The 15,040-nt window shown below is 33.5% G+C and overlaps 1 protein-coding gene across 2 annotated transcripts in view; it reads right to left on the bottom strand.

The window, feature by feature from the left end:
• The window catches only part of LOC109336030 (phosphatidylinositol-3-phosphatase myotubularin-1-like), a 17,117-nt gene extending 5,661 nt beyond the window's left edge, over positions 1-11,456 (bottom strand). The window contains exons 1-10 of one of the 2 annotated variants that reach the window (XM_019572370.1): positions 11,146-11,259; positions 10,965-11,033; positions 6,941-7,015; positions 6,175-6,246; positions 5,359-5,428; positions 3,132-3,181; positions 1,806-2,095; positions 1,623-1,696; positions 1,464-1,527; positions 765-824 (exon numbers count right to left, since the gene is read on the bottom strand). In XM_019572370.1, coding sequence (XP_019427915.1) covers positions 765-824; positions 1,464-1,527; positions 1,623-1,696; positions 1,806-2,095; positions 3,132-3,181; positions 5,359-5,428; positions 6,175-6,246; positions 6,941-7,015; positions 10,965-11,033; positions 11,146-11,259 — 938 coding nt within the window. Of the gene's footprint in view, positions 1-764; positions 825-1,463; positions 1,528-1,622; positions 1,697-1,805; positions 2,096-3,131; positions 3,182-5,358; positions 5,429-6,174; positions 6,247-6,940; positions 7,016-10,964; positions 11,034-11,145 lie in introns of both variants that reach the window. The other variant, XM_019572371.1, reaches the window with a different exon arrangement.

Genomic DNA, 15,040 nt, shown 5'->3' with positions numbered 1-15,040 from the left:
CCCCCCCCACACACACACACACACACACAAAAAAAAGAACAATACCTACCGGCAAACAGCATGCAGAATAATTTTTTTGTTTCATCTTTTAATGGTGGTATAATTATTTAAGAATATACAAGAATTTCATCCTTCAACTAATACTTAACCATTCAGGAGTTGGTCCATGACATGGTATAAGAGCCTCTATAACCTAGTGGACTGAAGTTGAATCTGTGACGCCCATTCTTAATATTTATTTAAGTTTTTTATCAACACAATATAGAGTAAGCTTGTATATTGTCCATGCTTCAAGCCCAAATGGCTCTTTCCTTAAGTGGCTTATTAGAGACATGGAAACTAATAATGAGCCTTCTCCTAACAAGTTGAGCTTTTAGGAGAGTTGGTCCTTCGCCAATGCTGACTTAAGTTTGATATTCAATGTGTATAATGAACACGTGTTAGTATTCACTACAATAATAAGTAAATCACAAAGACAACTAATAATTTTGCATGTCTGGCTTCCACTTGCTAAAATGATGGTCTTTTTAAAGGGTTTTCCTTATTGATATGTTGAGAGATTGAGAAGCTTAACTCCATTGGTGTTTTCTTTTTTCCCATTCGGTTGTTTGTTCATTTTTAAGGAGGACCTCTTATCCTCAAAACTCTTTGTTTATGTCTAAACAAATATCTTCATTTATAACAAAATAAATTAAGCTTTTGCTTCATATGTAGCAATGAGCAAAATACATTCACAATGTAAGAAAATCGCATAAAAAACTGACCTCCGCGAGCCATCATCAAGTTTGCTGCAAAGAGCAGCCACAAGTTTTTCATCCATGTTGCTGCAAGCAAATACACAACAGCTAGTCACTGTTTTATTCGATTTTTTCTTATAAAAGAAGAATTGATTTAAATAAGGGTGAAAGAAATTGTCCTACAAGAACCAGAAAACAAACAAAGGAAAACACATCAGCTTAAACAGAGTTCAGCCCCCATCCTCCGCCTCCAAAAACTAATTTTTTTAAAAACTATATCCTGGGATATGCGAGACACCACACTCAGGCATTTCACTAAAAATCTTTCTGCCAAAATTAAATGAACACTGTTTATAAATCATAAAGATCTAAAATTTAAAACATCCAACCTACAGAATTGACCTAACAAAAAATCCTATATCGTCATATTTACTATTGCTTTTTTACTTAGCCAAACACGGTTGGTTGATAGTTGTGTTCCTTGAGCATAACCTCAGGGGTTTGACACTTGTTTGTGTATGGAAAGGTTTTGTTTGGAGAGGCAAAACCCACTTTGGTGACCGCTATACCTAGAAAGGGATTAGTCTCCAGCTATCAGCTGGGGGACACCCTTGGTGCACACCTAAAAGAAAGAGAGGGAGCAACTATATTTTTCCTGTTCCATCCTCCAAAACAATATTTCTTTTTCCTCAAAGAAGGTGCATTTGATTAAATAGTTATCATTACCTCCTCATATTCATCATTAGACCAACTAAGGGTTGGGATGAGCGTGCAAGGACTGCACCAGTACCTATAGATCATCAAAATAATGAAAAGGAAAGAAAATCAATATAATAAGCATAGAAATCTGCTGACTATTTAAAGAAATGAATATTCCATGCATACCAGGATGACACCATGAAACTACAGGCAGTCGACCTCTTGCACGAAAGTTAGAAGCCTGGAGCACTTCATCATCACTAGCATTAGGATGATGCAAGGTTATCAAAATGAATGGTCAAGTGCATCAAACTTCATGAATACATCATAACTGGGCAAAATCTAAAAGTCTAGCCCTCAATAAATTACCTTATAATCTTTGGAACAACCAAAGCAAATGGATAAGTCTGGCACATTTTGTGGCTAGAATTCACACTGCTTATTCTCAACAAGTCATTTGACAAGGTGAAAGACCGACTTTCAATCATGTTCATTGATGCACGGCAGGAACCTTTGCCAAGAAGTCGAAAATACTCATCCAATAAGCGCACCTGTGGAGAACTGCTCATAAACTTAGAAGGTTCAGATGCAAAGGCATAAAGATCCCACAATCTTGCTGGCTTTATACACCTCAGCAGTGCATCAAATATCACACGTCTCTGTAAGATTAATAACTACATTAGATCCTAAATATGGAAGAAAAAAGCATCCACTAAATATTTACAACAAACAAGCTCACAGGCTTACAACACTTTACAAATGTAGATAACCCAACAACTTTAGCTATCCTCGATTGCAAATTTTAAATTAAATGATTAGTAGTACAAAAAGAATTCCAACAAATAAAACAATCTGATTATATATTTCCATATTTATTCTTAGACTTCTTTTTTCTGTCAGTGAAGATCAGCTCAACTGGTAATATTGATGTTCAAGCTGCATAGGCATTTAGGTCTTCCATTCAACTTTTTCCAGTGGTCCATCATTGGCCCGCATCCCCTAATTGAGGACCTGCCTTGGTTGTGGAATAGCTTGTTCATGCTCTTAATGTTGTGTTGCATTCTTTTTAATAAAAAAATATTATAAGACCCAACAACAGTAAGCAAATATGGAAGTTACTAAGTATTAAAATAAACCAGGCTCTCATGCATACGTTAAAGTTGAAAATCCCCAAATCTAAAAAAACCTTAACTGCTAAAATACAAATTTATAATAAGTTCAAAAGATTGGTTTCACTATAAATGCATCAACTATTTAAAGTGCTTAGTTGGAGGACACATATGGAAGAGAACTAAGTTTGCACACAAAACGCTACCCAAGCCATGTATGTGTCTCAATTACACATCTTAAGCTGCACATTAGATACTCATTTGCACAAGTAGAAGTTGTGTTTGTTCTGTGCAGTTTATTTATAACATGAGAAAGGGAAGGAACCAAGGGAATCTTTTTTTGTTTGGGGGGGGTTGGATAAGAAATCCTCATCAAAGAAACTTGGGGATTCAAATTGATAAATTAGGGGTTCTCAGAAACAGCATTTCAGTTGAAAGGGATCATGACTGTAATGAAATTTCAACCTTCTTTAAAAAGGCAAGACTCAAATAACTAAATTTAAGCAAAGTAAATATGTGATACATTTAAAGGACCGAGGCTTGTGATTTTACAGGAAATGCATGGCTACTGTCATAGCAGAATTACCTGTTTTGTACGAGGCCTGAAACCAAAGACTATAATTCTCATATCTTTTCCTGCATACACAAGCAAAGATACATTTATTTTTTGGATATAAGAAACTAATCAAGGTGAAAAGAAACAATACAACATATTTGGAGGATAACGAATCCTTGACAAAAAAAACCATTTGAAAAGCCCGTGTGCTTTATACCAAACAACATCCAAATGCCTAATCCCAAATCAGCTGCTGACAAGGATCAAAGAAAGTTACCAGACCTTGCAGGCTAAAATTGAGTAAAACTAGCCAGAGCACTAAATACATAGCAACATCCATTCAAAAGAAAGACCATTATACTGATTAAAAAGGAGGAAACGCTTGGTCTTAAGAAAGAAGAGTGGATGTTTTTATTTTCTTGTTACAATGACAACAATATAAACAAAGAAATTTATAAACTCAGAAACTTATTCGTGTTCATGTTTTCACCATTGAATTTATCAGAGTAGATGACTCAAGACCTACTGTAACTAATGTACAACTAGTAGTAGGCTAGCTAAACCCCTGCAGATTGTCTAGGCAGGCAGTTACAATTACTGCATGTAATAACAGCTGCATACAATTGTATATAAACCCGACACAATGAGGCAAACATGTGGTATCTTCATAAGTGCTGTGTGTGAGAAAGAGAGAGCCAACTTATAGACACAAACTTAAATATTGCAAAACCATAGAGTATGTACTGATGAAAAAGAGGAAAATCTTGTTCTTAAGAAGGAAAACTGGATTTTTTATTTATTTTCTTCTTAGAATGGTAAAGATTCAGACAGAGAAATATCAAAATTCAGAAACTTACTCATGTATTGTTTTCACAAATGAATTTATTTTTTTATCAAAATTTAATACAAATTGGTTTTATGTGTGTGTAAACCAGTTTATAGAAACAAATTTCAATATTGCAATACCATAGAGGATATAGTATTGAGTGTGTCTGCATGTGTGTGTAAACCAATTTACAGAAATAAATTTCAATGTAGCAAAACCATTACCATAGAGGATATATATTCCCTTGCTTTAAGCTAGTTTCTTTCAATTTAATTTGGTTGTAATTTTATAAGGTTGAGAGTTGTTGAGGTTGAATCCTTCCTAGAAGGTGGCAAACTCAACTTAAAACCTTCGAATGACGTATTTTTTATGCCGTTATGATGGATTTACTCTCTACCCAAAAAAACAGCCCTGCAATTAGTCTAGGAGGCTCCCTTCACAGAACAATGGGAAGAATGCTAAAGAGAGGTCACAAATACAATCCTATCTCTAAGATGTCTAATAGAAATGAGGCTGCCTCAAGATACAAGCATTCTGATCCACCCAAAGGCACCAAATAATTGAATAAATAGTATACCATCATAATCTCATAACTTGGACTCTCCTTATTGCAGCCAAACTTGTGCAACTAACTAGTAAGAGCTTTCCATATTCAACTTTACATCCGGTTCTAGCCCAAATTCAACAATCTTGTTCCAAATAGAGGTGACTACTTTATGATATAAAAAACTAAGGTTTCAAGTTACAACTACACATAAGGCACTTGCTAGAAGAGAAAGTTAATGTGTCAATGAGTTTATAAAGATATAATTATATTAAATACCATTTGAGTACCAAAGTCCAAACAAAGGGCTTGACCTTACATTTCCAAAGGGAGATATCAAGGAAAATTTATTATCCATATACTGGTAAGAGCAAAAAAAGTACACTAAGGGTGAATACATGGTATCTTCAAAAGCATAAGCATATACAAATAGAACAACAAGAAGACTAATGTAGTATTTGGTAAATATGTTAGAATAGAACAGGACGAAACAGAACATATGGATTTTGTTCTGTGTTTGGTGTATTCGTAAACTAAACTAAACATGACAAAAGGCTAAGTAGTAGATCATTTTGGTTCTGTTGAAACAGGTGGAACCAAAGAGAACATAGAATGCAGCAGCTAAAATAAAATATCTCCACAAACATCATTACTTTTAGCCAAAATACTTATCCGCATAATTAGGACCAATACTATACAATTAAGAAGTCAAAATACTTTTACAGCTGCAGCATTTCATGATATTGAACCTTTAATCAACTACAAGACCTTTCTTCCATTTATCAATTTATAGGCATTATCTACAAATGCTATATAGTAATTTCATCAATTAAATATTTAGAAGACAATATCAAATATCACCAAGGGGAGCTTATTTGAGAGCATACCAAGCACTTGGAGCAGTCTTTGTGGTGGTGTCTTGTCTAATTGACGAGCATTTGACTGAACCTTTACAACCTACATTTAGATGAGAGCCATACACATGAGGTTCCAAAATCTACACAGAACAGCATTCAACAAAAGTGGGAACTAAAATCAACATGCACAAATACACTTATTGGTTGATAACACACCATACTATAAATATAGTTCAATTTTTTACAAAATAAAAATAGAGAGAATACAAACATTCATTATTGTGGCTGAGCATGAGCTAATATGGGCACAAGTTCCTCTAGCAAAAGTCCATCTCATCAACAGAAAATAAATTCCAATGTTGTACAGGTCGTAACCACAAGATTATTAACCATTTGAAGAATATAAATGTTTTCAACCAGTAAGTAAATTTTAAGTGTAAGATATCATAGAGATTGGACAATGTTTTATGTTGTTTGTCGACTGTCAAATATAACATTCACCTTTTATCCATGCTTAGGACCGGCCATATATAGCATCAAGCACACATAGACAGGTTTTAAATTCTAACTATAAAATAATGAAAATAAAACATATCTTCAAAAGAGAAGAAAAACAAATTAATAAAGTAGGCATTGATCAAAGACATAAATGGGATAAAAATGAGGCTGAACAAACTCAGACAAGAAGAATGTGGATGATCAATCCAGTATAACTAACTGAATTTCAAACATATGTGTGAGGCAAACAACACAAGAAGTGTAGTTCAATCTAACAAAGCATATACAAATTATAGCAAAAAACAAATTCACACAAAGTAGTTCACAGGAAAATTTGCAAGAACTTACTATCTTGTTATACTTCTCAATGGTTGCTAGTGGTATTGTTCCAAGGGCAATAACTTTTCTAGTTCCCTCGCTCTACAGAATGTAATGAAGCAAATCAGTGGATATGTAGTCAATACAGAATGTTTACAGGTAAATAAGCAGGTAAAAAAATTCCACAGCTGCATTGCTAAAGTAAACACACAAAAATGTATACAAATTCGGTAACAGAGCTCAGAAGCTGAAATTATTAATTCTTTCACAGTGAGCCTGATAATTGGATGAAGGAGAGGCAAGCAATTGCCAGAAATAATAGATATTATTTTATTAAAAGAAGAAATTCATCCAGACGAAAATAAGATATTTATTTTAGATGATAAAAGAAATATTGTTAGATGAGAAGAGAAAAGAAGGCTGATAAGGTAAATTTCTAAAAATGTCTGCAAAGGAAATTAGGCTTGGTAATGTGTAAATTAAAGAGCTTCCTCACTTTTCTAACCTAAATTTAGACTTAAATGAAAAATCATGTATTTCCATAACACATCCTCCCCAGTCAAGTGCCTAAATCAAAATTCAAAAACACTCCAAAGAGTTGCATGCCACAATTTTGTCAAGCAAAAACATTCATTGTCACACAATATACTGTCTTTCCTATCGGTATTCAGTCACCTTTCTAGGTTTTGGGCATTTCCAAATCACAAATTAAATAAAGATTACTTCTACATCATAGTACTTTGTTAAAAACTAGAGTTTAGATGCAGTGCAGAAAATAGTACTTGAATGAACTTACCAAAAAGAGAAGACGAAAATTTGTCACCATCAATGTGCCCGCATCATCTGTATTAACAAGGACAACCCCATGTCCCTGAAAATAAACACCATGCAATTTAATCTCATTATATATGTTCAAATAAGATAACATGAATTAAAACATTAAAACGTGTACTGGTAGTAAAAGTTAGTAAAAGGTTCACGCTGGAAAGGAATTTCTAAGAGCAGTAGTTTTCCTAGGTATATTTGCATCCTGGTTCTTAGCTAAAGGTTCATACTAAAGAGGAACCCAAGCATTCGTTTAACTGGGTTATTACATCCTAATTCATACAAGACTGGATTTCTCTAGAATTTATGAAAACATTGTATCTATTCCTGGATAACTTGTAAGTTTTTGCCCATTTCTTAATACTCAGATTCTTGTTTTCTCTTTCCTGAAGTCCCATATATTTTTGCCCATCCTTGGTCCTTTTGCTAAGAACTTAAGAAATAGAATACCAACTTTCGAACAACAAGCCCAACATATTTCCAAGTTGGAAAGTTTATCTGTAGACCAAGAGAGCTCACGCTAAAGTAAAGCCAAAGGAAACTTACAAATTGAAAAGTAAAAATGCCAGGATTTTTTAGTCAGCTACAGAATCAGCAGGAGAGTATATAGACTAAACTATATATTAAATTCCATATTATCACTGTGTAATACACAATTAGACATCTAAGACCTCTGGTCCCTCCTTTGTTTTCCCAGTGATGAATCTTGAATGGAATTCTTGAGGGAGTCGTAGTAATTATTTTAGACATATTTTTTCTTCTTTTTCTAAGCAACATTTAAAGTTATCAATTCACTTATTTTTAGTCATCAAATCTAACAGCAGAAAGTTTTACATCCTACATAGCTTGAACCTTTTTATGTTAATTAAAGAAATAATATACTAAAAGGAAAAAATATAGTCGACAGACAAGAAATAATACACAACAAGAGAAAAGGCTTAATATAACAAGAAAATATTAGTATTGTGATACCTAGTAGCTAACAAACAATGAGATTAAAGCAAAAAATTATCTTAAGATCATAACTATGATAAAATTATATAAAATGGTGACATTATTATATTTATTATGCATAAAAAATGGAATGGGGGCCATGACCCCTTTTTCTGAAGTAATATTCTCCACTCCTGCCTGAGGGCATAGATTCCTTGTCATCCTTCAACCACATAAAAGGTATGGTTGATTCACTTATTTGATTTTTCATTGTATAATTAAAAGTAAAATAATTGCATATAATATAGTTATTACATTAAACGGGGGAAATCAAGCTAATCCAATCATATTATCGACTTTTTAGTAATATACAATATGTTCTATTTGCCAACTGAAAATATACAACAGCTTGCTCTCAGCCAATTCATATTTAAGGAAATTATTGACTCTTAAATTGACTAATTGCACTAAAGATAGCAACAGTGTCAAATAAAGCAAAGTAATAATGTAAATAGGAGAGGCATTTCGAGACTGCATATCTAATTTACCCATGTACTTGGAATTGGGTAGTCAATCAGGCGCTATCGTGCTGGAATAGCTGTGCCGCGGTCATTTACAGTCCTTCCATGCGATAGAACAGTGGATAGTGGTGTGGATGGCCATCGTGCCTGTCGCAGGTTAAATTGAGGCTTAATCGCGACCTAAATCGTGGGTCAGGACCCGCTCCAACCTTCTGCAACTGGAACCCTGATTTTTAACCGAGAAAATACTGTTCTGCCCTTGTTTTTAAACAAGAGAATACTGTTTTCCCTTATTTTTTAATATGCGGAAAAGGTTATCTTTAGTGTATTTGGTAATTTCACCCTCCCCTTCTCTCCCTCATACATAACGCTAAAGCCCCAAGTCCCACTTGAAGCCTTTACTGAACCAAAGCTCTGCCTTCTGTGATTACCGGCAGCGATTTCCTGCCACATTCTCTGATTTCTGCCATACCCACTTCTCCTTGCTTCTTCCCCTCACTCTGTTCATCTGAACTTCTCAGCCTCCCAGATACCACTTCAAGAGCTCACTTCGCACAGCCATGGTCTCATCTCACCCTCCCACGATCACACCCATTCTCGGCCATTAGAGGCTTGATCTTATTTTTTGAAGCCTTAGAGCTTGGTCTGTTATATTGAAGCCTTTAGAGCTTGGTCTGTTATATTGAAGCCTTAGAGGCTTGGTCTGTTATATTGAAGCCTTGGAGGCTATTACTTATTTTGATTATATTTTATGAATGTTTATGCTATATTGAAGTCTTAGACTCTTTATATTGAAGTTTGGTAGTTGGTGTGCTATGAAGTCTGACTATAATCTTTGAGTGTGTCTTTAATTTGGTGAATTTTAGTATTTTTGAGTAGTTATATGTGTAGGGTATAAATTGTGTGTATTATATTTCCCTTTGCTATAGCGGTCATCTCGCTACCCGCTATGTCATTTTTGGGGTCAACCGTTACGCTCCACGATCTGCGATTGACTACCTAGCTTGGAAACCTATTTATAAGATATTTAGGTACATAATTAGGGAAAATCAATACTCTAGTGTTTGAGATGTCATAACCAGCGTAGTGATGAATTTTCTTTATATATCAGTTTTGGAAATTGGAACTAACATCGTCTCTCACAACTTGAACTCTGTGCCTTTCATGCGGGCAATGTGGAGTGAAGAACACCACCCCACACTTAACCCAAAAGCCCTACCCACCGCCATGGCATGGGGACTACCCTTTCATGTGTCACCTGGCATCCCTTCATTGGAAGCAACAAAGGGCATCACTGTCTCTCCTTCCATTTTACCCATCACTGTTGTCCGGATATATGTTTCATTCTTATTTATTTCCTGCTATGTCCATTTACTGTTTTACACACTGTCATGTACTACCATATTCCTTAGTATTATAGATTGAATATTCGGACACCATAATTTCGCTGACTAGATCGTTTACGCATATTTGGGTTTCTCGATGATCCTTGATCTCACTCAACAACTGCCAATCCCAGGTTCCCAACTACCACCTCGTCAACTGCTAACACATTCAATCCTCAGAAGATGACCTTGAAGGCCTGTCAACATCATCCCACAAGCCTCCAACACATTGTCCCGTGTTCCTTGTCTCCCAAGGAATGTGCTGCAAAGGCTGCACCTAAAGCCGCACATCATTAGCTGCTGCTGCATCAAATGCTTCAGACCAAGGCCGCCACGCAAAGCTAACAAAAAGGGGTTCACATTCAGATAGAAAAAAGAGTCATGGGAACCTGAGAGTGAGAGACATTCTTGGAACCTCAACCTAATTGAAAGGAATTTTGGCATCCATGCCATTAGCCTCACCCCTGCCAGTCTATCACCAGAGGTTAAGTCCCATCCCACTTCCAAAAGGGATACCAGTTGTGGTAGTAGTATGTCCACCTGGTCGCTTTGTGGCCATCCTCTATCTTCCTTCCAATAGGCATTACATTTGTTCTCTGCCATCCACTAGCAGCCAAATCCAATTTAATACCTTAAAACAAACGCGACTCCACTTCCAATGCAACGTCATAACCAAATTTCATATAAATAAGTTTCCAAAGACACTGGAGAGTAGAATGCACATTTACCAAACACGACCACACACAATAGCATATTCTGTAACAGCATGAATGTAATGACTCAGAAGCAGTTGGTAGCTGGAAGACCAAATTTTCGATACCATCACTCAAACTCAATTAGCACATAGATAAGGTTACATGTGTCAAACTCAGCACGGCGAAATCATACAAGCAGTAACAAACACAACAGAACTACTAAACCCTAACCAAGTTTTCAGGGAATGCAGTTGCTGCCATATATGATATAACCTAAAGGTTAAGAGCTAATATTTGTGGAACTAGCTACAATCTCAATTCTCCAATTAATTCACAAATCAATTAACTGCTCCAAAAATCACATAACAATCAACCTAGATTACCAAAACATAATGCACAAACAGTAAAATTTCAAAATTCTTCAAAAATTAAAAGAAACATTTGAAGGAGTCGTTTCATACTTCGGCTACAACTTGCTCCGCGTCGAGCAAGAAATCCAGATTCGCATTCGAGACATAGCGATTAATTGGCTGCAAAAATAAATTCCAACGAAAAAAAAACAAAACGATAAACATCAAAATCGTAAACAAAAAAACCTAAATTAGAAAATAAAAAACAGAGAAAGGTTGAATTGAATTGAACATCAATTTTGGTCCATTCAAGAGCGTCCCAGCTACCGGTTCCTTCCATCTTGGAGGACTCAGTGGCGTCTCTGAGCGACGTAGCTCGAGTGGTACGGTGTTTCGGTATATCCATATCGGCGAGGGCGGAGGAGACGGCGGCAGAAGAGGTTCAATTCCGGCGAGTGTTGGTGGAGAATGAGAGAAAGTGTGTTTGTGTTGTGTTGTGTTTTGTTGAACGAAAATGAAGAACGTTAAATGGGGGAAGGTCACGTGACTTATATGTTAAGTTTATGAATTACTAGCCCATCGTTTTCTGTGTTTGAGGAATCATTGTCTCTACGTAATTTCTCTTATTCCATCTTTATAGATTATAATCACTAGTGTGTATAGGCACGAAGAATATTTTGTGATACTATGTATTTAATTTTTATATATTATATTTTTTGTGTTTATGATAATATTTAATTTAAAGTGATATACGTGGTTAATTAATGTATTGGTGGTAGTTGCTTAGGATTATATAGTTTTTTTGTAAAATAAAAGCAATATAGGAAATGAAAATTACACCATGGAAAGTTATTTCAAGTTTTGGCTTTAGATGATTTGCTTCATATACAAATTTACTTTATATGTTTCCAAAAAGATTATTCTAGTTAATTAGTTTCTAGTTGTTATCTTTGATGCAACCAATAAATAGAATATGCACATGTTAAAATTTTAGGATGGTTTGGGGTCAAGTTTGATTCATCTTTCGAAATATTTTATTTCCTAGTTCGACATCAAACTCAAATTAAATAATTATTTTCGCTCATTTTATCCTCTATTTTTTTATGATTAATTATGCCCTTTATTTATTTGGCAGTTTTTCCTATCTCCCTCCAATAATATTGGGTGATGGTATTATGTTTATGTAAGTCGTCACAAGTGGTCCTAATAGTAGCAACAAAGATTGGATGCTAGAAATGTACATTGAAATTAGAGTAATGTTAATCGAGTGTTAGAATGATTTGTGTCAAAAAGGTATCATCCTCATCCCAATGATAGTGATATTTATTGATAATGGTTAAAGGCGACAACAACAATTATAGTCACGAAATAGAAAAAATATAGCATATAGGACAGTTAAAATAAATAAAAATATGGAACTATCCTATATTTACATCGGAATATCACATAATTAAATAAAATTAATATGTATGCAATATCAATGTAATTTTTTTTTACAGAATTGATACATTATTCATCACTTATGTTATTATATTTATTTAAAAATTAGTGATAATTAACAGATAAATTTTAAATTAATAATTACAGTATAAAAACTTTTTGAATATGGATATATAAATATTAAACTCTAATTAAATTTAAAATGATCCATGTAAATTTTTTTTAAAATCATATATAGAAATAACAAGGTTATTTTTGGTATATTTATGGTTGTTACCACATTCAAATTATGTGATTGGATGTTACTTGTTAGCATGTTAAATGTTTTCTTAGTCAATGTTATTGTACTTTGTTTGATGAGGTTAGGAGTGACAATTTTGTTAAGGAAAAAATATAAACAGCATTCAAATTATTTTATGGGAATTGATTTCCCAAGGCCAAGGGTGTGGTTTTCCTTTTTCTGTTCTGTGTTTTCTCTTTTCTGCCGTATCAAAAAAAAATTATTTTATGCATGATAAAATATTTGAGTTTGTCTTAATAAAAGGATTTAAATATATATGGAGAAACAATTAAAGCAAATTTGTTCGATGTTAAAATTAAAGACAACTATCTAATTAATCTCGCTTCCAAATGATGTGTAAAGTGTACACTCAAACGTTCAAGTTAGGGTTGTGCACAAGATGAGAAGAAGTATGGGATTATATCCATACTTTTATGAGTTAGCTAGCCAAATATTTATAGAATGTTTTTACTTGTAATTCTATATGAACATGTTTAGTTTAAATGTGTTGTGAGAACCAGACTAAACTGGAATAAAGAAGAGATTCTGTAATGATACGTTGGTTTCCTATTATGTAGATAATTAGGTGTAAGGGTGAAGACAATATAAAATATAATGATTTGAGATGGCAAGTATTTGATCCCTTGACTTTCTTTGGTGTGTTTAGGCTATGATTTGGAATTTCCTAGGTGAGTAACATTTTTGTAATCATATAATAAGGATCCTTTGTGTAGTTTACCTTAATAATGTGGGTTTTATTAGTTGTTATCTAGAATTGAATTTCAAGAATTCATGAGTGAGTTAAACTCATTCTAGTGTCATTTTTGACTCCATTGGCATATTGGACAAATATACTTTCTTTTAGTGTGTTTTAATACTTTCCATTATTATGAGTGAGTTGCCTTGTATAGCATGTGCAAGATCTAAACAAAACTTTTTTTTAGTATCTGGCTTTTTGTCATAAATGGGGAATAGGGAGATAACTGATAATTGCACTAAGGCACTACATATAGCATTTTTTATTTGCAAGTTAAGTTTTGGAGGGGATAAAAAGAAAAAGAAACTTTAGAGTTACCTTATAAATGTATTTCATGACTTTTAAGTTTTATATTTCTTTTTTTTCTTTTTAATTTTATTGAACACTTGGAGCTCACCAAGCATGGCTGAACCAAAAAGAAACAAATGTGATGGAAGTATTTGTTATGGATAATTGATTTGTAAATCACAATTTTTGTATGTCTAAAATGCTAACCAGCATAAACCAAAGAACAATATAGAAACACTCAAATTCTTATCATAAAAAGCCAATATCTGACTCAGGTTATCTTACTTGAATTATGAAATAAAATGCTAATATACAATAATAATTATGTCTTAATCGCATTAAGCATAGTTGACTAATTGGTGAGTGATTTAGTTATTTGATTGTTTTAAGGGGGAAAGACAGTTTTGATTTGTGATGGTAAAAAAATACTATTAAATATTTCCTCAAACTCCATTTTCCTAAATTCTAAGGCAAGTGATTCATACTAATATTGTTCTATTAAAAAGTTATAAAAAAAGATGTCTAGCTCCACATATTTTTTTGGTGAACCAAATTTTTTGTGGTATAGAAATCACCAAATTGGAGTTTGCCTCTACTAAAAAAGTTTTTTCCATACATGCAACAAAAATTGTACCTCTAACATCATGTTTAAGATAATCAATCATTTATCAATTATGTTAGATATTGTTGATATCCTTATATAGGGACTTCATTAACCTAATAAATTGGTTAAATATAAGGACTTATAATACATGTATGCAAATTTAGCTATTAATATCAAACATTTTCAATATTCACTTAACTTTTCATCATATGAACCTAATTTTTCCTTCCATCAAGACAATAATTCTTATTTTGATCCGACAACAAAAAAAAATAACATTAAAATCAAACCAACAAATAAAATTATGATTTATTTAACTAGTTGAACCAGTTAGATTAAATGAACAATACCTTCTCACAATCATAATTCAAAAAATAGTTTTTTAAAAATTTGTCAAACCTAAATCAAACTCATTAGACTATACTTTGACCAATTTTGATTAATGACCGGAAAAGGATGAGGTTCATGGTTTAATAGGTTCAACCAGCTGGTACAATCTGATTTTAACATTACAGAAAGGTAAGCTTATTCCATTTTTGGCTAGACATGAGAATGTGGGTCTCATAAGTAATGTTGAGGTGTCTTTTGAGTGGCATAACTCTATTCATCATTGTATCCTTTTCCATAATCCAGATTTAGATTTACTAGATGAACATTTGAGAAGAATTTTATTCATCAAAATGCTAGCATTTGTTATCATTTACTCTTCAAAACAAGCGATACAAATGAATAGTGAATGATGTACTGAGTGCGTATAAATCTTTACACCGACAGTGTATATATATTACACTCAAAAGCTTATTATACAAATTGGCTAA

The sequence above is a fragment of the Lupinus angustifolius genome, chromosome LG20 (assembly GCF_001865875.1).
Source record: "Lupinus angustifolius cultivar Tanjil chromosome LG20, LupAngTanjil_v1.0, whole genome shotgun sequence".
NCBI classification, from domain to species: Eukaryota; Viridiplantae; Streptophyta; class Magnoliopsida; order Fabales; family Fabaceae; genus Lupinus; species Lupinus angustifolius.
The sequence above is the reverse complement of the archived record's forward strand: the minus strand, read 5'-3'. Positions and strand labels throughout refer to the sequence as shown.